Source organism: Hemicordylus capensis, chromosome 3, assembly GCF_027244095.1.
Source record: "Hemicordylus capensis ecotype Gifberg chromosome 3, rHemCap1.1.pri, whole genome shotgun sequence".
Lineage (NCBI taxonomy): Eukaryota > Metazoa > Chordata > Lepidosauria > Squamata > Cordylidae > Hemicordylus > Hemicordylus capensis.
The window spans coordinates 273,526,710-273,554,576 of NC_069659.1; the positions used below are offsets into that span (position 1 = coordinate 273,526,710).

At 45.0% G+C, this 27,867-nt stretch overlaps 2 protein-coding genes across 12 annotated transcripts in view; one reads left to right on the top strand and one right to left on the bottom strand.

Moving 5' to 3' along the window:
* Positions 1–5,984, top strand: part of NRAP (nebulin related anchoring protein) — a 78,474-nt gene extending 72,490 nt beyond the window's left edge. For all 3 annotated transcript variants that reach the window (XM_053305237.1, XM_053305239.1, XM_053305238.1), the window contains 3 exons: positions 1,210–1,521; positions 3,524–3,676; positions 5,544–5,984. In XM_053305237.1, the coding sequence (XP_053161212.1) occupies positions 1,210–1,521; positions 3,524–3,676; positions 5,544–5,645 (567 nt within the window). In that variant the 3' untranslated portion in view covers positions 5,646–5,984. The remainder of the gene's footprint in view (positions 1–1,209; positions 1,522–3,523; positions 3,677–5,543) is intronic.
* HABP2 (hyaluronan binding protein 2) overlaps positions 5,463–27,867 on the bottom strand; it is an 85,044-nt gene continuing 62,639 nt past the window's right edge. For 7 of the 9 annotated variants that reach the window (XM_053305245.1, XM_053305246.1, XM_053305242.1 and 4 more), the window contains 8 exons: positions 21,105–21,276; positions 19,880–19,974; positions 17,801–18,050; positions 17,292–17,434; positions 15,461–15,595; positions 10,659–10,801; positions 7,105–7,307; positions 5,463–5,603 (listed from right to left, as the gene is read on the bottom strand). In XM_053305245.1, the coding sequence (XP_053161220.1) occupies positions 7,131–7,307; positions 10,659–10,801; positions 15,461–15,595; positions 17,292–17,434; positions 17,801–18,050; positions 19,880–19,974; positions 21,105–21,276 (1,115 nt within the window). In that variant the 3' untranslated portion in view covers positions 5,463–5,603; positions 7,105–7,130. Of the gene's footprint in view, positions 5,604–7,104; positions 7,308–10,658; positions 10,802–15,458; positions 15,596–16,980; positions 17,227–17,291; positions 17,435–17,800; positions 18,051–19,879; positions 19,975–21,104; positions 21,277–27,867 lie in introns of those variants that run through there. The other 2 variants (XM_053305248.1, XM_053305249.1) reach the window with 2 other exon arrangements.

Sequence of the window (27,867 nt, forward strand, 5' to 3'; positions counted from 1 at the left end):
AGTTCATAAGTTCCCGCATAGCATGCTGCCCTTATCCTTTCTCTAACAATTTAAGGTGGCGACATGTATGCAAACTCATGAGAACCCACCGTTGGTCTGGGGACCTGTTTCCTACGTGTTTGCATGTGTCTCTGTAAATCATTATGGGGGTGGGGTGGGGAGCCCAGCAACAATATGCTGTGGAAACACCTGTCAGTATGCTTTTCCTGCTGCTCTATGGGGTATAGTATATATGGAGTTTTCCCCATTGTTGCCAATGGGCAAAACTGTGGAAGCAATTGTGCTCCTGCCCAGTGCTAACAGTGTCAGGCTGCCTTGGAAGTCCACAGGACATCCAGGGCACAGCATTATGGCTCTGTAATGCTGCACATCATGTGTGCTAATGCATTTAAAGGATTATGTTCTTAAGTCTCAATGATTTAATGGAAGTTCAGGCATGACTCATCTCTTCTGTGTTGTCCCTCACCCTTTCATACTATTTGTGCTTGCTAATACCTGTGTATATTCTGCAATTCTATGCAAGCAGAGTAAAAATTGTTGGAGGGTGTACTTTACCCATGATGGGTTTTGTGATTAATTAGCAGAGCACTATAGAAGCTACCCACTCCAGTTACAGAGTAGAATGCAGAGTATAGTTGTTGCAGCTGTTTAGAGAAGACACATGGAGATTCTTGTAGAATCTAAATACTAAGTAGATTTATTGGTGAAGTACACTTTGGATAGGAAAGACCCAATCCTAGCTATAGGCTACATAATGAATAGGTAGGGAGAGAGAGAGATGTTTCCATTTGCTCTCCAAGAGGAAAGGAAGGGATTCTGATTCATCACAGGAAATGCCTGAGGAATCAAGGCAGGGGTGATAGAGTAGAGGTAAAGCAGGGATGGGTAAGGAGACCCTCATTAGCTACCTCTACTCCCAATGCCCCTAGTGGTCATTAGGATAGTCAGTGCAAAAGGTCGATGCACTGGAACTCTATCTCCAACAAAAATGAGAATTATTTTCTATCTATCCCCATCAAGAATCAGTTCAACAAAGCAGGCCTTCCCTCTGGATATAGATAATAGATATTCCACAGTCTTGTATGCATATACAAGCTATAGTGTGTGCATAGTCAGTGAAATAGTACACTAAGGAATCATGTGATAAGGTATTTTCAGGTAAGGAAATAAGCTTTGCATTTTTCTTTGCTCTCTCTCAATGCTCCGCAGTTCAGGTACAAAGAAGCCTTCCTAAGGGATAGGGGACAACAGATTGGATTTTGTAATGTGAATGATGACCCCAAAATGAAACACTTTCTCAAGATGGGCTACATCCAGAGTAACAACCAATACAAGAGGGATTTTGCTAGAAACAGAGCACACTTCAAGAGTCAAATTGATCAGCCAGGATTTATCCACGCAAAGAGAAGCCAACAGTTAATAAGTGATGTCAACTACCGGCAGCACCTGCATCAGTATACCTGTGATCCAGAGCAGCTGAATCTGAAGCATGCCAAACAGGCCTACAAACTCCAGAGTGATGTAAGTATGGCTTCCAAAGACATTCAGACCAAAAATCTATCATCAGAATATCCACCACGTATTGCATAGCTTTGCATAATTTCACTACATAACTTTGCACAATTTCACACTGGCTGAGAGCAGAGCGGACAAACTGAGATATAAGAGAACTGTGTCCAGTTCAGAGAAGCTGCTTTGAGCGCAGCCAGAGTATTGCTGAGTAGTAGTGTGTGCAGGGGTGGGGATGGGGAGTGATTTTCGCTGCTCTCCCATAAGGGTGTACAAACCAGCTCGAATCCAAACCAGTTCGACATCAAACTGCTTTGGTTCAAAGGTTCAGGGTCAAGCCAAACCACACCCAGTTCAGCTCGACCTCAAACTGAAACATACACATGCACCCAGTTTGGGGGGTTCATTGAGAATTTTTTTTTAAAATAAAATAAAAAATTCTTTCTAAGAACTAAAAAATAATTATTTCTTTTAAAGAATTATTTCTTTTTACCCCCCACCCGCTCCAAGGTGGCGGGGGTGGTGGTGGTCTGCGGAGGTTCCCCATCCCCCGGCCAGCCAAAATTGCCCGGTTCAGGCATCTTGGGCCTATTTCCTGGCGCAGTGGCCATTTTGGAGGCTGTCATAAGTGCTCTTTACCTTCAATATATTTTTTTAGAGAGAGTATTTTTGCGGATAGCAGTGAAAATTCCTCCACCCATCTGCATGCTTTGCTGCTCGGCAACATTCTAGTTGAGCTCAGAGCAGTCACTGTGCACTGGATGCAGCTCCACTACATCCCCATTTGGCTGCTTTGGATGTGAGACACTATTTAAAAAAAAAAAAAGATTTGAACTGGTTTAAAAAAATAGGTGGAGAAGACAAGGGGCAAAAATATGTTGGTGCCATTCATATGACTGGGTGGGCAGGGGTGAGGAATTCTGCTCAAACTCACCTTCCCCACAGAGAAGTACGAACTGCACTTCCAAACGATCTGCATTGCGCCACACGGCTCAGAGCTCGGGAGGCTGAAGATGCGTCTGGCCTCCAGATATCCCACAACACACCACACCACAACCATGGTACATTGATGGGATCCCCCATCAGACTGTCACTCTAAGCACCCATCTCTATGTCTCCTCGAGCTGCGTGCAGCCCGAGGAGACACACAATCCCAGCAGCTGGGTTAAGGGATTGCTTGCCCCTTTAATCTCAGCTTAGAGCCAGGCTGGGAGCGGGGTTAGGCTGGCCGGGAGTGCCAAGATCTGCACGGATCCAGGCACTCCACACAAGCAGCCTAGCCCAGTCCAGGCTGCCCTAGCCTGGGCTAGGCTGCTCATGAGAACTGACATGGCATAAGATCTCGGGGCTCTAAGACAAGATGGAAAGATATTGGCTTCAGTAGGACCTCAAGTAGGCATCTTCAGGTTTCTGAGGTTTCAGCAGATTCTGGCACCATCTTTCCAACATGTTGTCAACAACCAAGAGAGAGAAAACCGAAAAAAGAAGACTCACTAAATTTTGAAATACAGTACATACAGTGAATATGCAGACGGTTTGTCTTTGTCTTCATTCACTTCTTGCTTTTTTAACTATCATCTCATTATCACACTGTCTTTAGTTATTGAAATAATTCGTCAAGTCCTATCAGTATGGGATATTAAGAACCAAGTGCTTATTGTATGCAGTTGACATCCTGTCTGATTTGAAGTGTGAATGAGTCTAGTGATCAATAGGGATGTGTACGGTGGTGTGTGGGGGGGATTACCTTTAAGGAGCAGGGAGGGTGCTCTTATTCCCCCCACCCATCATGTTCCCCCTGCTGTGCTCAAAACCGCTGGTGTGGGACGGCACATATCCTCTTGCTTCCCCAGTCAGCATAAGACTGGAAGTGGCCGATGCACATGTGCACAAGAGCACCCTCCCTGCTCCTTAAAGGTACCCCCCCCTCCCCGCTGAACCAGCTGGACCTCCTGACTGTTTCATGAACATCCCTAGTGATCGATATGCCAAGGTTTATGTATCTGTTTTTTAGGTCAAATACAAATCCGATTTGAACTGGATCAAAGGTATTGGCTGGACCCCTCCAGGTTCTTACAAAGTGGAAATGGCCAGAAGGGCTGCTGAACTGGCATATGCTCAGGAACTGGAACCTCAAGGAACTTTGACTCAGTATGATCCGGAAATGGTAAGTGAATGGACAAGACCATCTATTTCTTAGCACCTAGGATACAGAAGCAAAAAGTGACAGAAGCAAAAATGGAATGCGGAGTTCTTGTTCCCAACTCTTCTTTTGGCCCTAACTTTATCTAGTGACAGTCTACAAGCTGAGCTGAGCATGGATGGACCCAATACAAAAGATTCAGATACCATTAATAGTATGGTATCAATATCATATTGATAGTATGGTATCAATACCAATCGAAATAACTCAAATTAGTTCCTTTGAAATTAAAGGACAAGCTATGTATTGCTCAACATGTCATTTTAAGTTCAGTTGGACTACTTTGAGTAATTTGCCTCATCATGTCAGCCATTATTAGGAAAAATGACATACGTACTGTCAGGGTGAAGACACATAAATTTTTAGAGCAGTAAAGCCGCCCTTGAAGCACCTGCACTGTGATCGGTCCAAAGTTACCTTCTTATCTTTAGGATCAAATTCTGGAAACAAAAAAGGCAATTCAGAAGCTGGCTATGTATGGTGCTGATTGGCAGGTTCACTGTGATGTCACTAAGAAACCTCTCTTCAACCTCCAGTTGCATTTAAAAATGTTTCCTTTTCTTAACTAATAATCCAAAAACATATGTATACATTCATGAATGTTCTTGCAGTACTTAAGAAAAGGCAGACAGACTGGTGTGGGACGTGGCACAAGACTCACAGACAAGCAATTCAATTCACTGGTATGCAGGTCTGTTAGAATTCCCTGCAACTGAAGAATTCATTACAAGCAAAGCAGTGAGCATGGGCTATTTGGTGGCTTGGAAGCTGCGTGTGCACCCCACTCTTGGATCTGTGGCATGCTGCGCTGCGTGTTACCCATAGCAAGCTGTTTTTATATTACATCTGACTTCAACCTAAAATTTGGCAAGCAGGCATTGTGTCCATTGCAGTGCCTGATGTGGAACTGCTTTGAGCTCATAAGAACAGCCCAACTGGATCTGGCCCAAGGCCCATCTAGTTCAACATCCTGTTTCACACAGTTGTCCATCAGATGCCACTGGGAGCCTACAGGCAGGAGTTGAAGGCATGCCCTCGATCCTGGTGTTACTCCCCTGCAACTGGTATTCAGAGGCATTCTGCCTCTGAGGCTGGAGGTGACCTATAGCCCTCCAACTAATAACCATTGATAGACCTCTCCTCCATGATGTTATCCAAACCCCTCTTAAAGCAATCCAGGTCGTTGGGTGAAAAAGTACTTCTGCATGTTGATCCTAAATTTCCTGGCAATCAATTTCATGGGATGACCCCTGGTTCTAGTGTTATGTGAGAGGGAGAAGAATTTCTCTCTATCCACTTTCTCCACACCATGCATGATTTTATAGAGCTCTATCATGTCTCCCTTCAGTCATCTTTTTTCTAAACTAAGTAGCCCCAGGTGTTGTAGTCTTTCCTCATAAGGAAGGTGCTCTAGACCCCTGATCATCTTGGTTGCTGTCTTCTGCACCTTTCCCAGTTCTACAATGTCCTTGTTCAGGTGTGATGACCAGAACTGTATGCAATACTCCAAGTGTGGCCACACCATTGTTTTGTATACGGGCATCAAAATATTAGCAGTTTTATTTTAAGTCCTCTTCCTAATGATCCCTAGCATGGAATTGGCCTTTTTCACAGCTGCCGCACAGCAGCTTATCAAGAGTCTTTTGCCACTCTTATTGTCTCCCCATATATACATAAGACAACAGCTAAGGTTGCCAAAAGATGGCTTTTGGGTACTATTAATAATTTATTTTTTTAAAAACAGATGAGGTATTTTAAATTGTTATTTTTTAATAATAGAGAATGACAGAATCGTCTTCTTCAATAGCTGATATTTTATTTCCGTTGGCAGGAACAGACAGCAGGAGAAGGATCCCAAGAAGTCAGAGTCAACCCTGATGCAGCAGAGATTCTGCAAGTCAAGCGGAGGAAAATGCAGCTAATTAAGAAATAAACTGAAACATGGACAAAGGAAAATGCTTATGTTTTTCAGCATACGTTTTTTCACATGAAGCTTTCCTGACCCCTTGAGAAGCATAGAGGATGGCACCAAATGTTGTTTTGTTTGTTAAAGGGGTGGGGAGCACCCTAACATAGACAATTTGATATTGATCTTTATATTTTTGCATGTTCTGGAAGTGATTTTTAATTTTTATAGAACTTAGTATTTATTTATGACACCAAATGAAATAAGTACTAGATGACTGGCAGGCTCAGCTTTGTACTAAAAATGAATGAACCATGATTTGCGAAAAGTACAATAATTTGTATTGAAAATAAATCAGCAGAATCACTTTGCATAAATAATTACTTCAGGTACTTTAATGATGGTTTATGAGGGCAATTGATGATAGCCTACTTTCTTTCATTTCCTGAATTCCTTTGTAGTTGGATATTCTGATCTGATCTGTTCAAATGTAATTCTTCAAATTCATCATCTTTGAATGAGCGACTATGTGCAGAAACCACGAGTAGATTATGTGTGAGATTGTGAAAGGGGAACTGAGTGTAGGTGTTAGTGTGTGTATGTGATTAATTCTGAAAACCTAAAGACATTTACTATGGAGTAAGTCCCACTGAACACTGTAGAATTTGCTTCCAAGTAAATATGTGGATGATTGCTCTCTTAAGTGATTAGAAGAGTAGATGAGTGTATGAATGAGTATGCATGAGTGAGATATAAAACCAAGTATAACTTTAAGCCACAGGAAGCACCATGTTAGGGATGTGCATGGAACTGGGATGTGCGTGGCAAATCCGAACCAGATTCGAACTGACCTGGCCTGGTCCAGTTCAAGTTATGGTCAAACCAGACCTGGACCACCGGACTGGTTTGAACCAGTTCATGGACTGGTTCGGGAGTCTACTCATAAAGGAGAATCTGGTGAGGAGGGTGGTAATGGCTTCCCCCACCCCCACCGGCCTCCACCAGAGTAACCTGGTCTGGCTGTGGCCCAATTTGGGCCTTCTCTTGTCCAATTCAGGCCATAGCCAACCTGGGCTACTCTGGAGATTTAGTGGTGGAGTGGTGGTGGAGAGCTGCCCTGCCATTGCCACCAATTAAAATAAGTAGTCCCGACTTCCCTCCAGCTCCCTTAAGCTCTAGGAACCCACCTCCTGACCCATTACTCATAAAGGGGAATCTTTACCAGATTCCCCTTTATGCGTAGACCCCTGAAGCAGTCCAAACCTTTCTGGTTTGAACTTGGACTGACACTCCCTTTGGGGAGTCCAGTTCAAACCCACACCACGCGAACTGTCCCGGTTCAAACCCTTACACCATGTGGTACTGCTGACTAGTATATCTGACATTTTGGCCATATACCGGTCTAGAAAATATATTCTTGATGTCACAAAGTAAAGATCTTCCTCATCTACAAGTGTGAAAATGAATAAATATTATTTAGGTTTACCTTTCTTCATTTGTAGAAGGTCTTCCTTAGTTGAAGGAACCAGACTCACGTTGAATTTTTGTCCTAATCCAGCTGAGAAATCTTGTCACACGGGTATAAACTCCTGGCTTGTTTTTTAATCCACATCCGTCTCCCCAACTCACAATGCCATAGAGATAATAAGAGCCATTTTTAACACAGGCCAGAGGACCTCCTGAATCTCCCTAGTAAGAAATAAAATAAGACTTGTAACTTCAGTTAACAAAAAATATTGTCCAAAAGAATTAGATGCCTAAACCAGAATATTCAGACTTTTCAAGTATTTTTATTAAATAGAGAGGTCACAGAAGTACTAAATTTAGTCATGTTATAATTATCAACTAGCTGACCGGGCACAGAACGTCTGTGCCCCTAGTTCTCCCTGATTATTTCCTCCCTTCAGCCCCTTCTCCCTGACTCTTCCCCTGGGTGTCTCTGACGCCCACCCAGCTCACTTCACTCGGCTCCCCACCCTTCGGTTTCTGGCCATCTTTCAAGCCAGACGGTTCCCTCCTGCCGCTGCCTCCTCTTATTATTATACTGCCCTTCCAAAATGGATTTGTATACTGCCCTTCCAAAATGGCTCAAGGCAGTTTACAACATGATAAAAACAATTAAAACAAGTTAACAATTAAATCAAACTATGAAAACACAATAAAACCAATTAAACAGCTGAAAACTCTGGAAATCAGGGCAACAATTTAAAACAATTAGTCAATCATTTAAAACCCTGAAAGGCCAGGCCAAACAGATAGGTTTTAAGTGCTCTCCTGAAGGACAGCAATGATCTCAAATTACGAATTTCTGCTGGGAGTGCATTCCACAGCCCAGGAGCAGCTACAGAGAAGGCCCGCCTCTGAGTCGCTACCAGATGAACCGGTGGCAACTGGAGACGGACCTCCTCAGATGACCTTAACGAGTGGTGGGGATCATGTAGCAGAAGGCACTCTCTTAGATAACTTGGACCTAAGCCATTCAGGGCTTTAAAGGTAATAACCAGCACTTTGTATTTTGCCCGGAAACATATTGGCAGCCAGTGTAACTGTTTCAAAACAGGCATAATATGGTATCTCCGGGTTGCCCCAGAGACCAGTCTGGCTGCCGCATTCTGAAACTGAAGTTTCTGGACTATGTACAACAGCCCCACATAGAGCGCATTGCAGTAGTCGAGCCGGGAGGTTACCAGCTGATGCACCACTGTTTTGAGGTTCCTCTTCAAGGAATGGGCGCAGCTGTCGAAGCAGCTGAAGCTGAAATAAAGCACTCCTGGCCATGGCCTCCACCTGAGATATCAGGGTGAGGCCTGGGTCCAGGAGTACTCCCAAGCTGCGTACCTGCTCCTTCTGGGGGAGTGTAACCCCATCCTGGCGGCCCAGCCACCTCCTCATCCCAGTGGCTGGGCTGGGCCTGCCACCGCCGCCTCCTAACCCCAGCGGCCGTGCAGGGCCCGCCGCCGTCTCCTCACTGTGGCCGGGCCGGGCCCGCCACCTCCTCACTACGGCCAGGCCCACCGCCTCCTCACTGCAGCCGGGCCCGCTACCTCCTCACTGCCCACTCAAAGTCAGGAACTCTCACGAGTGGTGCCTCCACTCTCGCAAGAGGTTGCAACGCATCTCCATGCATCCCCATGCGGACCGTCTTGGAGAATGAATTATATAGATGATCCATAAAAATCTATGAACAGCGTTGAGATAGAATAATCTTTAAAGAAGAATCCAGTCAAATCCCAAGCACTATAGAGGCCATATGATAGCTGTGAGGCAAGATAATCAGGATATAATTTGTTGGGACAGTACTTCTGTTAATGTATTCCAGTTTGAATCAATCTATAATTTTACTCATAGCTTTGAGAGTTTAATCATGCTGCCATTTATAATGCAGGGAATCTAGAGTCAGTCCTTTATCACCGGCAGCAATTCACCATCACTTTAAGTAATATTATTTCAGTATAATAAATGGAATACTTGATATTTTGATGGTTGAGTATGTGTATACAGAGAAGGTCTACATATTGCATGGAGTCTTAGTGGTGCAGTATGTTTTCATGAACTCAGCCAGTGGGTCACTTTTCCCCTGAACAAGCTGCTGAGAGGGGAGATCCATCACCTCCATCTGCCCTGCTATGCTTGGATCTTGGTGCTTACAATAGGGATGTGTGTCCCCCTTGCCACCCCCACCCCCACAAGCCCAGTGCCTTCTAGGATATATTTGATTTGACTAATTTAGACTACATTAGTTATGACCAAGCACCATAGAAATTCATAAAATAAGTTAATTAACTTGTCTCATTGATTTTAGTGTTGCTTTGGCTGAATGGCACAGCAGGTCTTGATGTGATCAATGCCTAGATGATATTGTTGTTGTTCCTCCTCCTTCTCCTGCTGCTGCTGCTGCTCCACCACCACCACCACCAGCAGGACTTTTCAACAGACATTCTTAAAGCGGTTTACATAGAAATATATGGTAATAAACAAGATGGTTCCCTGTCCCAAAGGGCCCACAATCTGGGCCAGTCACTTATTTCTTAGCCTAACCTACCACACAAGGGAGACCCATGTATGCTACCTTTCAGGATAGGCTGTTGCTCAGGTTCAATCCCTTGCATCTTCAGGTTGGGCTGGGAAAGATTCCTGCCTCAAACCTTGGAGAGCAACACTGAGCTAGACGGACCAATGATCTGACTTGGAATAAGGCAGATTCCGATGTGCCTGTGCTTTATCATGAGTAACTAGTCTGAATGCTGCCAATTGTTTATTTGGTTGTCTGATTTTGCCTTGTCCTGTTCTGATAAGGGAGGTTAGAAGAGAGCTGAGACTGAGAAGAGCTGGTCCTGTGGTAGCAAGCATGAATTGTCCCTTTTGCCAAGCAGGATCCACCTTGGTTTGCATTTGAATGGGAGACAGGAGTGAGCACTAAGATATTCCCCTTGGGGATGGGATTGCTCTGAGAAGAGCATCTGCATTCTTGTATGTAGAAGGTCCTAAGTTCCCTCCATGGCATCTCCAAGATAGAGCTGAGAGAGAGTCCTGCCTGTAACCTTGGAGAAACTGCTGCCTATCTGTGTAGACAATACTGAACTAGATGGACCAATGGTCTGACTCGGTATATGGCAGCTTCCTATGTTCCTATGTAATTCAGGAGATAAATCAGTAAATAAAACATCCAGCAGCATACACAAAGAACCAATGGCTGGTGAAAAACATTAAGTTGGATGGTTTTTGTAAAAGAGATGTGTGGATCCAGTGAATAAGATGTGCTGGGAGAAACCTTGTCAAATAATGCAACTCCCCCCAAGTTTGCATTGCTCGTACCCAATGAACTTCTAAGTCTCCATAGGCTTGCCTGTCACCAGAAGCGCTGCTGTGAGTTTGAAGGACATGCCTCTCACATCATGTTGAAAGGAAGGAGGTGGTTGTAATGTATCTGATACAAGAAGCAGATACATATGTAGTACCCTGCCAGACATTACTCTGCATAGCCTATTTACATTTTTTTAAAAGAGAAATTAGTGTTCAGATACTGAAAAGGCAACAGACCTGACAAGTATCAGCTCTTCTCTGAAGATTTCCTGCACAAAGCATGCTTTCATCCAGTCTGTTATTATATGCACTTGGCGCATTACACCGCTGCTGGGAAATCAGCTTTACTCTGGCATCGAACAGCTGATGAGAGGATTCACCTACAGGATGAATGCCAGGAAAATGAAGAAACTCTTCCTTCCCGTCTCCCTTTTGCTACATATTTCTTTTCCATATATGCCATCATACATTTTTGGCAGGGCCTAAAATATGATTGTCTATTGGAAAGTGGAGATTATATGCTGAATTACATTTTAAAATTTGCCTCACTGATGTTAAAGTTGGGCTAGGAAATGAGCAAGAGAGAGGAGGGCTATCAAGGCTTAAAAGGGGGGAGGGGTTAGACCTCAGTGTTTATTGTCTATTGCTGTCACATGGGCTCTGAATGTCATTTCGCTTTTGAAGATCAGTATTTTGTTAGCTTTGCAAGATATTGGTCGATCCAGGAAGTTCTTGACCTGTCAACATTCAAGGGCAAGTGAGACAAAGCTGAAGTGTTGGGACAAATCCTGACATTTGCTAATTCTGCTATCGGCACACTACATCCAAAATCAGTAGACATTGGCTTTCTTTGGGACCTACTGGTCCTCCTGCACTGGGCTTGCACATTATCGCCACTGCCCATATTTAAAAGCATATTTACAGTTGCAGGTAACTGTCCCCAAGAGTCAAAAGGCTGAAACTTCAGCATCCTGAAACTTCCAGGGGCTGCACGGCCCCCGATCCCTGCCGCCCCCACTGGCTCCATGATGGAGCTAGCAGTCGTGTGGGCGGCTGATTCAGCCGCCCAGGGAGGAGGCAGTGATCATCTGCGGGGAGGTAAGCGCTTTCAGGCTTCCTCCCTGCAGAAGGCGGTAGCCTCCTGCAGCGATTGTGAGGATCGCTTCAATATTTCCAAAAACCTCTTTTAAACTGTGAAAGAGGGTGTTTGAAAGAAAGATGCACTTCCTTGGAAGTGAATTCCATACTACCACCTCAGAGGGCTACCAAACAAATCTCTGTCCATGGTAGGTCACCAAACAGGGCCTCCAATCCAGTCTCAGAACTTGGGCCAATTTGTACAGTTGTAGGCAGCTCCTGAAATAACCTGGTGTGCGGCGAGGCCAGCTGTCCTTACCTCCGAGGATGGAGTGGTGAGAGGGCCCAAGGTGACAGGGACGTGTGGCAGCCGGGGAGAGATGGAGAAAAGACTGCCAATGGGCAGGGACTCTGCTCCAGTGGAGGAGGAGCTGAGCCCTGATAAGACAAAAGGGAGGCGTGCGAAGATAACATCAGCAGCATGCCTCCCAAAGGGAGGGGGTCTGAGCAGCAGGAAGGAGAAGGGGGAGAGGCATTGGAAACAGCTGCAAGAGGTAATCAATTACAGGTAATAAAGAGGGGCATTGGCCCCGTAATTGGGGGCGGGCGATGTATAGCCTGTGATGAGGCATATAAGGAACCAGCCGGGGATGAGAGGCTGGCTGGTGGAGAGTGTCAGGGCCCTCCAGAGAGGGGCAGACACAAGGAAAAAGCAGCCTGCAATCAGAGGCGTATCTAGCGAAAATAGCGCCTAGGGCAAGCACTGAAATTGCGCACCCTGTCCAAACATCTGACACCCATCTTTTAGATATCTTTACTATAATATCAGCTGAAAAATATAAGTCAAGCTCATTAATCTTTTAAAATTTCAAACAGCAGTGGACGTAGCCAGACCAAAAAATGCTGGGAAACTACAAATTTCGGTATGCTGGGGCTCATGAAATACCCAAATACTATTTGAAGGTGTACCTGGAAAACTAAACAGAAGTGCCTGTCTAATTCTCTACTATGCATTGTAGCATCACTATTACATAAGTTTTAAAAATAAATGGAGAATTTGGCTTTTCCCAGATACTCTGAAAATTATTAAAGGATATGCAGAGCAAACTGTGTCACTGCTTGGAATATATTCTAGTATTTCAGAAAGACAGTTAAAATGAGAGAAAGAGAGCAAGAAACTCCCAGTGGCCTCAATACTAAAGATTTCACACTGAGTCAAAGACAAACTCACCATTAATAGCCATATTATTAAGACACCACATTTAACTCACTTATCATAAGAAGCAAAGTAAGAGCAAATGAATACAATACTAGCTCATAAGCTTCAGCTCAGTATTCACAAGCCCTGATTCTCTGTACATAGTGCCAAATTGAATATGTGTACAGTGACTTATATTATATTAAATTATTATTATTTTACCTGTAGCCCCTTCGGGGTGCTTCCTATAGGCTGTGAAAGGGGGGGCATCTGCAAAGGTTACCCCTCCCACCGCTGGCCTCTAGGGCCTCGCAGAGAGCATTTGAGCATGTGCTGTGGCCATTTTTTAAAATAATTGGGTTGGTTTTTTTTAAAGGCTGCTGAAAACAAAATGGCCACCGCGCATGCTCAAATGGCCTCTGCGAGGCCTAGGGCCTCACAGAGGTCATTTGAGCATGCGCGGTGGCCATTTTGTTTTGGGGGGGCCATTTTTTTTTTTAAAAATTAATTTTAAGAATTTGCGCCCCCATTCAAGTGGTGCCCAGGGCACGTGCCCTGCCTGCCCTACCCTAGATACGCCCCTGCCTGCGATAGAGGAAGCACAGGGTGATCCTCAATCCTCTCCCTGTCCCTGCTCCGAGGCCAGACCCGATAAGCCTAGCCAGGCTGTGTAAAGGAGACAGGGACATGTAGTCGGACACCTAATCCCTGACTGGGTAGGGCTCTAAAAACTGTAGGGGTCTGAAACTTAGATTCAAATAATAGTTCAGCTATGAAGCTCAGTAGGAAGCAAATAATTAGCTCCTTGCCTAAATTAATGTTCAGGGTTGTTATGGGGCTAAGCAGCCATTCTGAACTTCCTGAAAGAAGGGCAGGATACAAACAACAAACAAACAAAAGCCACCCTATTGTTATATCAGAATAGGTCAGCCAGTCACTGCTGGACAACATAGACTGTGGCCTGTGAGTGTGCTAGTTTATAAAGGTGCCTATGCCATGGAAGAATGATATTTTATTAAATCATACCATCAGCATATAATCTACCAAATCTACATACCAGATGCTTGTTACTTTCAATATGAATTATATCAAAAGATGTATACATTTCATATTGGATTATATTGCTCATAAAACATCAGGGTCCTTTTGGGAACCTGATTGACATATTGTCCACCTGCAATTTTACAGCAACTCATTAAGTGAAAAGTGAGAAAATGCATTTTTCAGAAAGCTCTCATTATCTTATTTTTAAGCACAAGAATGATTTCTTCCTTCCAAGGAGCTCTCAGGATGTCACAGAGGTTTAGCTGAACCAGAATAGATTTGGCAGTTCAGTTTCAATACGCATCCAAAAATCCAGATGCTGCTTATCAAAAACTTATCCAAACCAATAGGCTGGAAAATACTGTCACAGTTCTGGGTTTATTTCCTAGTTATAGCTCAGCATCTGTAAATGGAGCATATAGACTCATTCACTCTGTTTTGATTCTATGAATGAAGTCAAGATGATGAGTGGCATATGACAGAAACTGGGACAAAGAATTTGGAGAACGATTTGGCCTAAGTATCATTTCTTATTTTACTCCAAACAGATCTGCATACTGTGAATTTCCAGCAAAATTCTTCTTCAAAAATTATTTCATTATAACAAGCATGGCAAATGTTCCATATTCACACCCTGCAGCGTAACCCCACTGATTGACTTATTCTACCAAGATGATGAGTGGTGGCCTCTTAGTCAACAAAGGTTCTTCGACCAGCCCTTAAGTCCCTTTTCAACCCAGATTCTGGGCTGTGAAATCAGTCGAGTTATCTTACATCGGGTATATGGGAGAATAGCCAAGTATAACCAGTCATTGATTTAAATGAGTAAAATCTTAACATGATGTCTAAATTCTCCTAAAACTGGCTCCTTAAAGTATGTGACTCCTTGCTAGGTAGGAGCTATCACAGCACAGCATCCTATGACATCACTCTAATGTCTCACTATAAGTGAGGGTGAAATACAAATACTTCACCCACTACGTAAGTTCAGCTTTGCAATTTACATTACAAAAACGTATATTGTTTTTGTAATTTTTGTTGTACCTGCATTTAATCATATTTTTTATTCTAATCTTTGTAAAGTGCCTTTAGACTTTGTGTAAAAGATGGGCTACACATTTTTGAAATAAAATATATAAGCTTTCGTCAATCAACTGACACAGGCTGACATCCTGACTAGATTTACTAGAGGAAGTCCTGTTGAAATTCAGAACAGTACTGTCTAGCACTATTGAGAAATTTGGTCAGGATCAGCCACTTTTCACAGGCAGTTTCTGCGGCTGGTTTCTCAGAGCCTGACATATTTTAGAAGGAAAGGTAGATTTGAATTAAATGTGGTGAAAATGTTTGCCAACTGGCCACACAGCTCTGTAATGGGTCATCACCCCAACTCATTTGATTGTTTAAAAAAGAAACACTGTTAGAACAGCACTATTGACATGAGATAAGTTAGTCATGACTAACTTGCATTCCAATTATTTCAATGGGATTTAATAATGACTAACTTAATCTAGATGCTGCCCAATAAATTTTGATGTGATAGATAAACTGGCCTTCTGGACTATTCGGCAATCATCTACCTAACAACAGAGTTGGCCAGCTAGCATTAATAATTACAGTCTCAAATTCACTACAATATTTACCATGCCTGGAAAACAAAGGATGACCCTAGCATACAATTTAACTATAATCTACTGCATGATCTACAAAGACAGCCTACCTTCTTCAGTCTCTCCCCAACCTGATATGTAGCAATCTGTGTTATCAGGAAATGTAGAATCAGGCAAACACAGCGGTTTGACATATTTTGTTTCCACAGCGCAGTGGCCATTATTTGGCTTCAACTTCAGCAAAGCTGTAGGTCGAATGAAAGACAGTGTTATGGGACACAATTTATTGCATGTTTATTCTGAATCACAAGAAGAAAGTAACAAGTACAAAATCTCAACTTGTATTATTTGAATAGTCCTGCTTGGGAGACCTCCTCTCTCCTTAGACAGGCTGTTTTTCAAAATCTGTGTTGCCTTAATCAAAGACACCAGATAACATGACAGTCAGTTCCATTATTCTTCTCCTGGGCCTTTCCCAGACAGCAGGCTTTACTGCAGGATTAAGAGGTGTGAAGTACTGTGGGTAACGGGGTATATAGGAGATTTAGAATTTGCCCCCAAAGTGGAATTTTTTGCCCTGGACATAAATTGGGCAAAGCTTTATTGAGCAATGTAAAACCTGAATTGTGTATGGAGTGCTCCCCGATAGCTCTCAGGGACTTTGACGTAAACCTTGACGATATGTGAATGCACACACCTCCTTCCCGTGATGAAGAAAAGTAAAATCACAGACTGGGAATGGCCCTGGTAGTGTTTTTTTAAAAGATGAAAAGCATCTGCAGCAGGAAGTGGAAGTGAATAACCACTAGGGGAGGATGGGCTTCTTAATCTTTTTGCATCCTGATGTTTATCCACTCAAAAATAAAGATCCTTTTCTCTGTGAGGAAGGAAACCCGAATGTAGTCATCATACCTTTTCCCCTGATGGTGGGAACAAGTTGATGGGGGAAGTGTGATGTTGAGTTGACAAACAGCAGGGAGGGAAAGGGTTAGGGAAGTATACTGGAACTGCTGTTACATATTGTTCGGCTTTTTTGTTGTGCATGAGAGCTATTGATAATTTGATTTGTTCTGCATAAAAGCCATTTTGAAAGTTTTCTACAGAATAGTAATAGTCACTCTGGCTAATAAGAATCAGTTCATCTCATGCACAATAAGCAAGCAACCAACCAACACAATCAAAGGAGCACTTTGCCATGACCTTGGGGATCTGATCCATGGCCTCCTGTCTCCTGCAGGGGGCCCTCCAAATGTTCAAGGGGGCCCATGCCTGCCCTGCCCACAGGAGGGGGGTTGGGGGTGTTAAATCTGGGTTGTTGTTTTTTTTAAAAAAATTCAGCCGCCGCTGTGTGGCAGGGATGGTAATGCTGACAGGTGCCAGCTGGTGGGGTGCAGTTGAAAAAAGTGACAAAATAAAAGATTTAACTTGCCCACGACCCCCACTCAAGCCAAGGGGGGGGCCCTCCAAAGAGTCTGGGCTCCAAAAATTACCTAGGTGCACCACTGAACACAATCCATTCTGTATAATCCCCTGGGATATATCCAGTCAAAGTTATGCACTATTATCTATCATTTATGTCAGTGGCAGAAAGTTGTAGTCAACTCAAGATCTTATTAAATCATTTTCTCTAAACTGTGCTTAAATCAGCAAAAGCACTCCTTAGAGACTCACTACTGGATATTTTAAAAAGGAAATGTAAAAGCAGGACATAAACTTTTAAATGAATAAAACAAATCTATTTTCTAAAATATCTGAAGCTGAGCACTGTGCCACCTCTCTGAATAGCTAATTCCATTGCTTAACTTAGTAATATTTTCTCCTTGATATCTGATCTGCATCAGTGTTTGTGAATGAATTCTCATTTTTCTTCTCCTCACTGGGCAAAAAGAGCAACGATAAGAAAGTTTGTAAGCAACACATGGCATGAAACTAGAAACTTGCCAATATCATTGTATGGGATGCCCTCCATTTCTTCATAGTGCCCATGAATAATAACCTTTTCTACATCAAACTTCTGTTCATGATGCTCCTCCCTCTTGAGATCATATTCCCCAAGGAATACCTTCAAGGTATGTGCTTCTGATCTATGAAGTAAAAAGAAAAGAAGATGTATCATTCATAATTACAAAGCTGAAAAAGATGTCAAGGGTCATCTAATTCAGCTCCTGCATTCAGCATCGTGAGAAATATCTCTGCCAAACTAAACGATACAAAAGATAGAGGAAGCTTATCAGATTCTGTGCAATCAGCACCCATAAAAATGCAAACCTTTTCATAAGATAAAAAGTGAAAATCTTATACACATGACAGGAAACCTGGAATGGAGGGGAACTATAAAGTTGGGCATGTTGAATAATCACTTCAAATTTCTGTGGTTTGTGGGAGTTATTTTTTCTTACTGTAATATAACATGCAACAATGATTCAGATGAAGATAGCTGACATGCTTACTCAATGCAGTGTGCCGCAGTAAGAACCCAGCAAGATTTAATCAGTGTTCCTCCACAGTAGTGTCCCTTTGGTAAGAAGGTACCCAGTGAACGTTTCCTTTGAAGAGAAACTTGCCATGGATGCTTGCCAGGAGTTGTCTTGGCACCACCATAGATCCTCATGAATGATCTTATTGTCTCTGGTTGTCCACATGTGCTGGGTACATTTTTGACTGCAGTGAGCTCAGTAAGATGTCTTGTATCCAAGGACTCTTCATCAATACAGAGGAGACAACCAGTATTTGGAAATGTTATCAGGAGCATTCTGTCTCTCTTTTTCTTTTAGGCCTGTTTCACACAATCATTTGAATCTATGTTTGAACCTGTGTGTTAGCGACATTACTGGGATTGTGTGAACCCACACCAAAGCAGGAGTCTCAGATTAATCTCAGGTCATTAATCACCTTAGTGTGGGTTCACACAATTACACTAATGTTGGTAACCCACATTAAACCTAGATTCGAATGGTTGTGTAAACTAGGACACTGTAAGGTCATTCACACAATCATAAACTACCCAGGTTTGGGAGCTGTGTGTGCTCCCAATTTTTTGTTGTGTGGAAGCAAGGTAAGAGGAAAACCTGGGTAGAAGTGATTGTGTGGAAGCTACCCAGGTTTTCCTCCTACCTTGCTTCCACACAATGAAGCTAATCCCACGATCACTGGAAAGCAGGCTAAGGGAGCTTAGCCTGCTTTCCAGTGGTTGTGGGAACCACTGGGCTCATAGGCAAGCCCGGTGCTCCCAAGGCGGCTAGCCCGTTTAAACCACCCACCCCTTAAATGAAGTTAATGGAGTGAGCGCTCCATTAACCTCATTTCATTGTTTGTGCGTTGCCGCAGTGTGTGTGTGTGGCGACACATTAGTAGACCCCTGGCCGGGAGGCTGCAAGCAGCCTCCTGGGCTTGGGAGTCTCTCCAGGATGCCCCATGTGCTCGTGCAGGGCATCCTGGAACTTCCGGGGGCCATGCAGCCCCCGATGCCCACGGCCCCTGCCGGCTCCATGACAGAGCCGAGAGTCATGTGGGTGGCCAATGTGGCCACCCAGCTACAAGCGACTGCTTGTCTGCAGGGAGAGCGGGCTAAGTGTCATGTTGTGAGAAATGCCTCAGTCACTTCTACCCATGTTTTCCTCTTAACTTGCTTCCACACAACTGAAAACTGGGAGCACACACAGCTTCCAAACCAAGGTAGAACATAGTTTTTCATTGCTACGTTCTCTCTTCCTTCACTTCCATTTTTATTTATTAAGGGAAGGGAGGGTCAGGTCATATAGACAAACAAAACTGGACTCTCTAAAAGCCATGTAGGGCTAGTGAGCTCTACTTTGACCACTGACAGCATACAGTCAAAAAATAGTAACATAACTCTAGAATTGACCAGATATTTGGAGAAAAAAAGGTTGACTGTTGATGTGGTCTGACTGAGAGTACTATAAACTGTTACACAGAACATCTCGTCTCAATTATTTTGCCATCAAATTTTGAAAAAGCATTGCTTACTTAAGCATTGATATTGAAACAACAGTGGTATCTAATCAAGAAGCTACACTGGACCTGTACACATTCTGGTATCCAAGCAGATTAGGGCCCTTATGGATCATGTTCCTAAAGATACCTTACAACTCTGAAATAGTCCCACAGAAATGTAACTTGACAGCATCAAAACTCCCTCTCAGAACATGAGGGTAGCTCCTAAAAGACTTAGAATGTATTCCTTCATTCTGTGAATGTGAATGGTTTGTTTTCAGTTGTACTGCTTCATATTTTATTCCATCTATGCCCCTGATAAAAGATATCCCAGGACCTGTTATTTGTTTGGAACACTTATCACTTCTCTACGAATAACAGATCCTATAATATCACTAAACTCTTGAGCAGAGTTTCATGAAAACTGTTTAAAAAATCATGCCACAGTCACAATAATTTTGTGGGCTATAGTCTAGAGGTACAGAGATGGCAGGAAATTTATAATAATTGCCAATCTGAATTACTGCTACACTTTTCAAATTTAATTAATATGCTCCCTGTTATTATCCTCTTACCTGTTACTGAGCATGGGGAGACATCACAGAAGTCCCATTTCAGCTTGTTATTCACATTGACAAAACACCAGGGCTTTTTATCACCATCTGGATTCCTGAAGGAGGAAGGTTTCAATATTTGCTACTCAGAAGAGTAAAATGCTTCAAGAGGAGTTGTTACTAACTGAAGAATGGAAAGACAGTAGAACTGAAAAATGTTCACTGTGAGATATAAAACATCCAGAGAGCTTCACTAAGTCTGCGTTCTCATGACTACAGTGAGCATGGCTAAAGAGTTAACCATGATTGCTGAGTCCCATGTGGTCACACAAAATGTGTTGTGAGGACTTGGAATTTTGGGGCAATCTCAGTCAAACTGCTGCAGTTAAACCATAATTAATTGGGATAGATAACAAGGGTCAGATCCTAGTTCTCTATTCTGGTTAAATGTAGTTTAACCACAGTGGTTTGACTGGGATTGCCCAGAAATTCTGGGTTCTCATGTTACGCTCCAAGGGAGTGCATTGGGGCTTGGTGATCACAGTTAACTCTTTATTTGCACTCACCGTGGTCGTGAGAATGCAGCCTAAGTATAATTATCATTATCATTATCATTATTATTATTAATAATTTGATTTCTATACTGCCCTTCCAAAAATGGCTCAGGGCGGTTTACACAGAGAAATAATAAACAAACAAACAAACAAACAAACAAACAAACAAACAAACAAACAAACAAACAAACAAATAAATAAGATGGATCCCTGTCCCCAAAAGGCTCACATTTAAAAAAAAACAAAAAACCCCACACAAGATAGACACCAGCAACAGTCACTGGAAGTACTGTGCTGGGGGTGAATAGGGCCAGTTACTCTCCTCCTGCTAAATAAAGAGAATCACCATGGTAAAAGGTGCCTCTTTGCCCAGTTAACAGGGGTAATAATTGTGCCTGAGGAATAGCATGTCTTTTTTTTTTTAAAATGGTATTATATATGACTATGTTTTACTTATTTTATTTACTTATTTTATTTACTCACTCTATCTATCTATCTATCTATCTATCTATCTATCTATCTATCTCTATGTAAACCACCGGGAATTTTTGTTGAAAAGTGATATATAAATATTTGTCATATTCGTATTTGTATGCTTCTTCTGAGCAAGGGATATATTTGCATGACTGGCATCCATATTCACAGAAGCTAGGAGGAAGGAGATCTTCCTACAGGATTGAGCACTGGATTACCTGCAGTAGTTATGGTCACCAAGGTCATAATAGTCAGCAGCTTCCATAAATGCATTATAACTGTGCTTCAAAAGAAAATGAGAATTCCAGTGAAGGCAGGTCTTCTGTTGCATTGTCTGACTAACATTTCCTCTGTATGCCTCACCATTTTCTTCAAAACAGTCTTCAGCTCCTACAACAGGATGGCCATGAGATGGATCTCTCTCTCTCCCCTCCCTCACTCCCTCTCCCCCATACACAAACACAAACACACACACTTTATAACAGAGTGAGGCCATTCTCATGACACAAACAGCCTGAGTTACCTCAGGTCGCTTATGTCTGGAGCACTGGGAGTCCTCTGCTCCAAACTGCTCCAATTTGTGGGTAGCCCACATTTTCTACCCAGCATTTTACTGAGGTAGAATGAACCTACAGTTCATTCTACCTCAGCAGGCAACCATGTGTGCAATTGTTCTCTGGTTAGCTTGGCTGCACTCCAGCCGCCATTTTGGGCAGTGAGCTGGGGGAAGTAGTGGCTGCACAGAGCGAGCGGCTGCTTACTGAAAGCAGTCACCCTGCTGCTCGTGCGAGGCATACTGGGATGTGGAAGGACTTCCTCCTCTTGATGCCAGCTTGGGACTCTGCCCACTTGTGTGGGCACACAGCACAACAGAGCTGAGATGGCTGCCACTTGTTTGGGGGGAAGACAGGCAAGCTTCTTCCCCCCCACCTAAGCCACTTGGCTGAGGTGTGAATGACCTTAGCCTCTTACAATAGTTTTGCCATGAAAGGCAATCAGCACTCTAACACAGGGAGAAAAAACAAACATAGCCAGAAACACCGAAAGCACTAGCTGCGGACATGACACTAACTCAGAACTTGAGCCAAGCAGCAAAGAGGCCTTTAAGCTGGAGACCTCTGAACCAGGACCCTCAGCAGCAGCCTCCTGTGCCTCAGTCCCCTGAGAGATTGGGGCTCTCACACTTCTCAATGGTTTTTCAACACTAACATGCATGTTCGGTGGGTGTTAACGAGGAGAAGTATAAGCTCCAGGGCAGAGATCCACTTCCTTTAAGACTTACCTCTCTCCAAGATCTCAGGAAATGGATGGATCCAGGTAGGAGTATATAAGATTTAAATGTCAGATTCATTAAGAGTTGTCTGCCTGGCACTTGCCCAGGTCCTGAATCTCCAGCCTGACCTAACCTGCCATCAGTTATCAAGTGCCTCCTACTTGCAGTTAGAATTAGGTGTGTGCTTGAACACGTAGCCCCCCCACCCGGGTTGGGCTTGAATTCAAACCCAATTCAAACTGGTTGTAAAAGGTTCTACATAGGGTATAATGGGGACTCAAACTGGCCCTATGCTGAGCACCTAGAGGCACAAAACCAAGGTGGTGGGTGGCACCCAGTGGTGCCAACCACCCACAAAACCTCAAAGCAATCGGACACTCCTACGATATTTAATGATTTTTTGAAAATTTTTCCAGTTTTTGCATTTCTCCCATAGAGAATAATGGGGCTTGAGGCAGCCCCATTCCCCTCTTTGGGATGCCTGGGCATCCCAAAAGGAGTCTGGGGCACGGCGGGTTGTGCCACAACTCCCCCCAGGCAGCCCCAAGCCGGTGGGATTCATGGTTTTCTCCCCAGGAATTTTTTGATTTTCTGCCCTTTAAAAAGTCTATCTCTATCAGAGTAGCTTCTCTGGTCTCTGTATGTATGAGAGTGTGTGTGTATAAAGATCTTCATAGGGATTCATTGAGAGAACTTATACAGCAGCAAGTCCAAACACAAATTGGATTCTTGGTGGCTGTATGAGTTCTCTCAATTAATCCCTATGAAGATCTTTTCATATATCTACAGGGCATGAACCCCACCAGCTTGGGGCTGTCTGAGCGAGTTGTGGCTCGAACAAGCCAGGGTCCAACCAGGACCGAGCGCGTGTTACACAACACTTCTATCTACTGTTACTGACATCCACCACAAACACACAACCGAAGAAACATCCACGCATGCACACACTCACGCGCACATGCACACAACACTTCAATCTACACAAGCACATACTTACACAGTCTAAAAAATTTACAAATATACATTTGGGCAGTCCCGCTGCCCTCCCCCTGCAAGTCAGCTATGTACAACAGCATGAAACACAACACATTAAAAAAATGACATACTAACAAATCTACATTTTTACAAATCTACATTTTTACAGATCCACGTTTTTACAGTCCCCGCGCCACCCCCCTGCTTCCTCCCAAGTCATTTATTTACACATTCAGAAATTTACGTGCTTACAAATCTACGTATTTACACATCAACATTTTTACACATCTACACGGGGCCACACTGGCACAAACTGACTAGTGTTTGTGTGCATGTCCATGGCCACCTGAGTGCTGTGGGCAGGTGGAACCAGGGCAGGTGGAACCAGTTCAGCATCGGGTTACACCAGTGGGGGGGTGTATACAGTTGCCAAGTCACAGCACTAGCAGGCATGCTGCAACATGGCATGGCTGAAAAAGGAAGAGGGGAGAGATGAAAGAAAGCTGCTGCCAGGCAGGTGACCAGCACCATGGGCCAACCATGGGCCAATTACTTGCCAAGCTCCACCTCCAGCTCATGGTAGCCCAGCAGGGGGAGGTTAACCTTGAGGAAAAACAGCTGCTTGACCAAGCTAGGGTCCAAGTCCAACTAGGACTGAGTGGGTGTTACCACATTGCCAGCATGTGAAAACACCCACTTGCTCTGGATGCTGGTTAGTGGGCAGAAGAGCAAGCACGCAGCAACCAACGCCAGGTCTGTCCAGACTTGGCAGTGGGTAGCCCAGAACTGCGTGTGATCCATCTCAGGGTCTTCCTCCACAGGCTCCTCCAGGTACTGCACAATACATTGTGTAGCACTGGTGGGCCTGCTAGGCTGAGTTCTGCAAACCGAGCAAGGCACACCGACTTAAACCACTGGGCCGATTTAGCAGGAGGAACTGCTAAAGTTCCTCCGCTGCCTTGGATGCTGTGCCGCTGGACTGGGAAGAAGAAGGGGTGGGAGCTGAAGGGTTGCCTGCACTGCTGCTGCTGGGTGTGGGTCGTGAATGCTTGGGGGGTGCACCATCACCGCCATCCTGGTCTCTGACAGCCCTAATGACCTCCTATTCCCTAACTCTATTGACCAGGAGGTCCCTCCACCTGGGCAAGTCATCAACACAAATGACATTGCCCTTGATGGTCAGGTCACAGAGACAAGCTAGGACATACTCCTCCTTGTCACCCAACTCATCGACCAGCTTGTTGACAACCTAAGCCCTCAGCCTTCCAGCCAGAGCACATCCCCTGGCATTTTCAGCAAAGTGTGGCATTCACCCATAAGCTTCTCCAGGAGGAGAGCCACAGGCAGGGCCTGTCTTAGAGGAGTGGTGTTACCACACAAGCTCTTCGTGGCAAACAGGAACAGCTCGAGTGCCGACACCATCTCGGACATGAGCTTCCACTCCAAGTTGGATAGGTCACACATGCCCAAGGACCCATTCGTTGCCAGGTCATCAAGGGCCACCTCCTGCTCTAGCAGGCGCTGGAACAAGAGGAAGGTGGAGTTCCACTGGGTATCTACATTTGTGGGGATGGGATGTTGTGGAAGCCCATGGACATACTCATGTTTGCGAAGCAGGTGCCTGGACCTCTCACTCCGGTGGAAGTGGGCTGCAATCTTGCTGGATTTCTCCACAAGTGCAGCTGTGGCAGCAACAGCACCTACCATGGGGTGGCTATGTTCCATAGACACCTTTGCCTCTTTGAGGCCAAGGGTGTCCCTGACAATCAGGTGGAGTGTGTGTGCCATGCAGAGGATGTTCACACACTCCAACACTGACTCTACCACTGCTGTAACATTGGAGCCATTGTCTGTCACACCTTTTGAGGTGTGGCAACCCACCTATCCACTCCTCAGTTTGGCAGCCGAATATGGCTGCCACCTCCTCCTTGGTGTGCTTGACATCCAAGGTCTCCACATGCAAGATGGCCCGTCTGAGCTAAAATGTGGTGTGGGATGCACTGGAGCCAGAGGCAGCTCCAGAGTTCCCCTCTGGGCCCCAACAGTGAGCAGTTAGGGCCAGCATACATTCCACTCACACTGCTCCAGAGATCAGTGTTGAAATGCACGCTGGTGCTAGCTGGCGCTGCATGCAGAGTGGCTGACATGAGCTCCCTGTATCTCACATACAGGGAGGAGACCACAGTCCAGCTGAACATGGTCCTTGAGAGGATCTTGTAGTCGGGCATGAGCGTCTGGAGTATCCGGTGGAAGCAGGAGTTCTTGACCACCTGAAAAGGCTGGTCGTCAGTAGCCATCATCCTCCCCTATGAGGCGGGTGAGGAGACTGGGTCCATATGACTGGGGCGCTTCTTGCCCAATGACTACATCCACCGCATGACTGGCAGCATGCCCTGATTCATGGAAGCTGGTGCACTGCCCTTGTCAGCAGTAGTCGCAGGCACACAAGGCGCACTAGTGCTGCCAGCAGAGTCAAGGAGATCTGGGTGATGTCATCGCATGTGTCACCATATGGAGGTCATCCCCAGATGCTTAGCATCTTTGCCCTGACTGACCTATGCCCTGCAGTGGATGCAGCGAGCAGAAGTTGGGGCATCTTGAGGGACCTCAAAATGCCTCCAAACTTCACAACTCTGAGCCCTGGGCACTGTCTTGGGCCTCTTGAGTGACAGTGGACCTAGGGGGTCTCCTGGTGCTTGCTCACTGCCATCATCACGCCCCTTCTATCATGCATGGAAGAAGGGCCCAGCTGCACCGGAGGAGGGACTGACACGCCCCCCATCAGCAGCAGAACCTTCCCCTTCAGAACCAGACTGGGAGGACCTAGCACTGGATTCCACCATGACCTGGGCATTATAGGGGGGTGGGGCACTGAGTGGTGAGAGTAGCGTTGGAAGGGTTGGTAGAGGGAGGGAAAATCTGGCTGCACTGCCAGCCATCAAGCACCTGCCCTCCACCCTTGCCACAGAAGAAACTGGCAAGAGAGTCCCCCGCACCGTCAGGCTCCACACAGGTTGGCAACACTGGTGGAGCACCACTCGATGGACCCGCCACTGGTCCAGGATCTGGCTTGGCAGCAACAGGCTCCTTCGGATAGGAGAGCCTTCATGCCACTGCCTCACCTGGGCACAAGAATTCACCGATGGGGATACCTGCTGGTATCTTCTCCACCCCACACCCCGGCCTCCCACACCAGGTTGGGGATGAGGACCCCTCCCACATCTGCCTGCCACCCTGCTGTGAGCTCTGCTCACCACATGACACTCAGACATTCCCAAGGACCCCGGGGGCTTTAAAAAAACACACAGGAAAAACTATTTTTAAAAATTGAGGGTGGGTTTTCAAAAAATTCCTGTTTTGGGGTGGAACACCCTATGTGGGGGAATCTTTGAAAAAAACCCTAACCCTAATGAAAGAAAACCCTATTTAAAGAAAACCTATGAACTCACTCTACCCACAACAACAATACAATACAATACAATAAAAACACAATGGGGGCAACTGCGGGGGAACCTCTGAAAACAAGAAACAACCTGCAAAAAGAAGAAACAACCTGTAAAGAAAAAACACAGACAATATACCTCCCCACAACCAAACCAACAGAGGCCCTATTTATGGAGAACTAAAGGGGACTAAGGGTGCAACAAGAAGAAAGCACTTACCCTCTCCTTATACTGGAGATTTTCTGCCCCACACACTGGTCAGGAGAAAAAAGAAGGGAAGAAATTCCAGACCAGTGGCAGGCTGGCACAGTGTGGGTAGGCACGCACAGCTGGGGCGGGGGGGGGGGGGGCAGAATGAAAATCTTTCCAGCTTTTTCACCTGCCTAAAAAAAACAAATTAAAATAAACAGTAGACAGGGTCTCACGATTAGTGAGACCCGGTTTTAACCGTTGAGTGGGAAGAGCGGGCTAAGCCCACTCTCCCCACTCACGAGCGGGCAGGGAGCCCTGGGCGGCCGGATTGGCCACCCACACAATGGCCGGCTCCGTGACTGGCTCTGCGCTGCCCCCGCAAGCCCCAGTATGCCCTGCGTGAGCGCACAGGGCATACTGGTGAGACCCCCGGAGCCGGGAGGCGGCTTTTCGCCTCCTGGCTGGGGGTCTACTTGTAAGTAGGCATGGCGCGAAGGCACACCACGGCTACTCATGATCACAAAAAGCAGGTTTGCAGGAGCGCTCGCTCCGCAAATCTGCTTTTTGCCAGGGGTTCTCGAGTGGGTTACCTGCTCAAGAACAACCGGGCTCGGCTGCGAGCCCGGTGGTTCTGATGATCAACAAAAATTGGGCTAGCCTCTGCTATCCCGATTTTTGCTGATTGTGAGAAGCACCCCACTGACTAAATAAATAGAAAGGCTGGTGTGGAAAAAATAGCTTTGGGGATAAGGAAGGGGTTGTGGGGGAAAGAAAGGGAAGGGAAGGGAATGGAAGGGGAAAGAGGTGCTGCTGGATGGTGTGCTTAGCATAGCAAGAAAAGAGTTAACAAAGAAAAGCTCCTGCTCCAGAAAACAAGGACCTCCCCCCAAAAAAACCCCAGAATGAAATGAAAACAATTGGCAGTGGCTGCTGAGTTGAGGATTCTCTAATTATCAACTCAGCCAACAGATTTAAAAGCAGAAGCCAGCCACAGAATCCAAAAGGGGGGGGGGAGAGATGACTGAAGGTTAGGGAAATGGGCCAGAGAGAGGCATCAGGCCAAAGGGCCTGGGCCCCTGGCCCGGGTGGGGGGGGAAA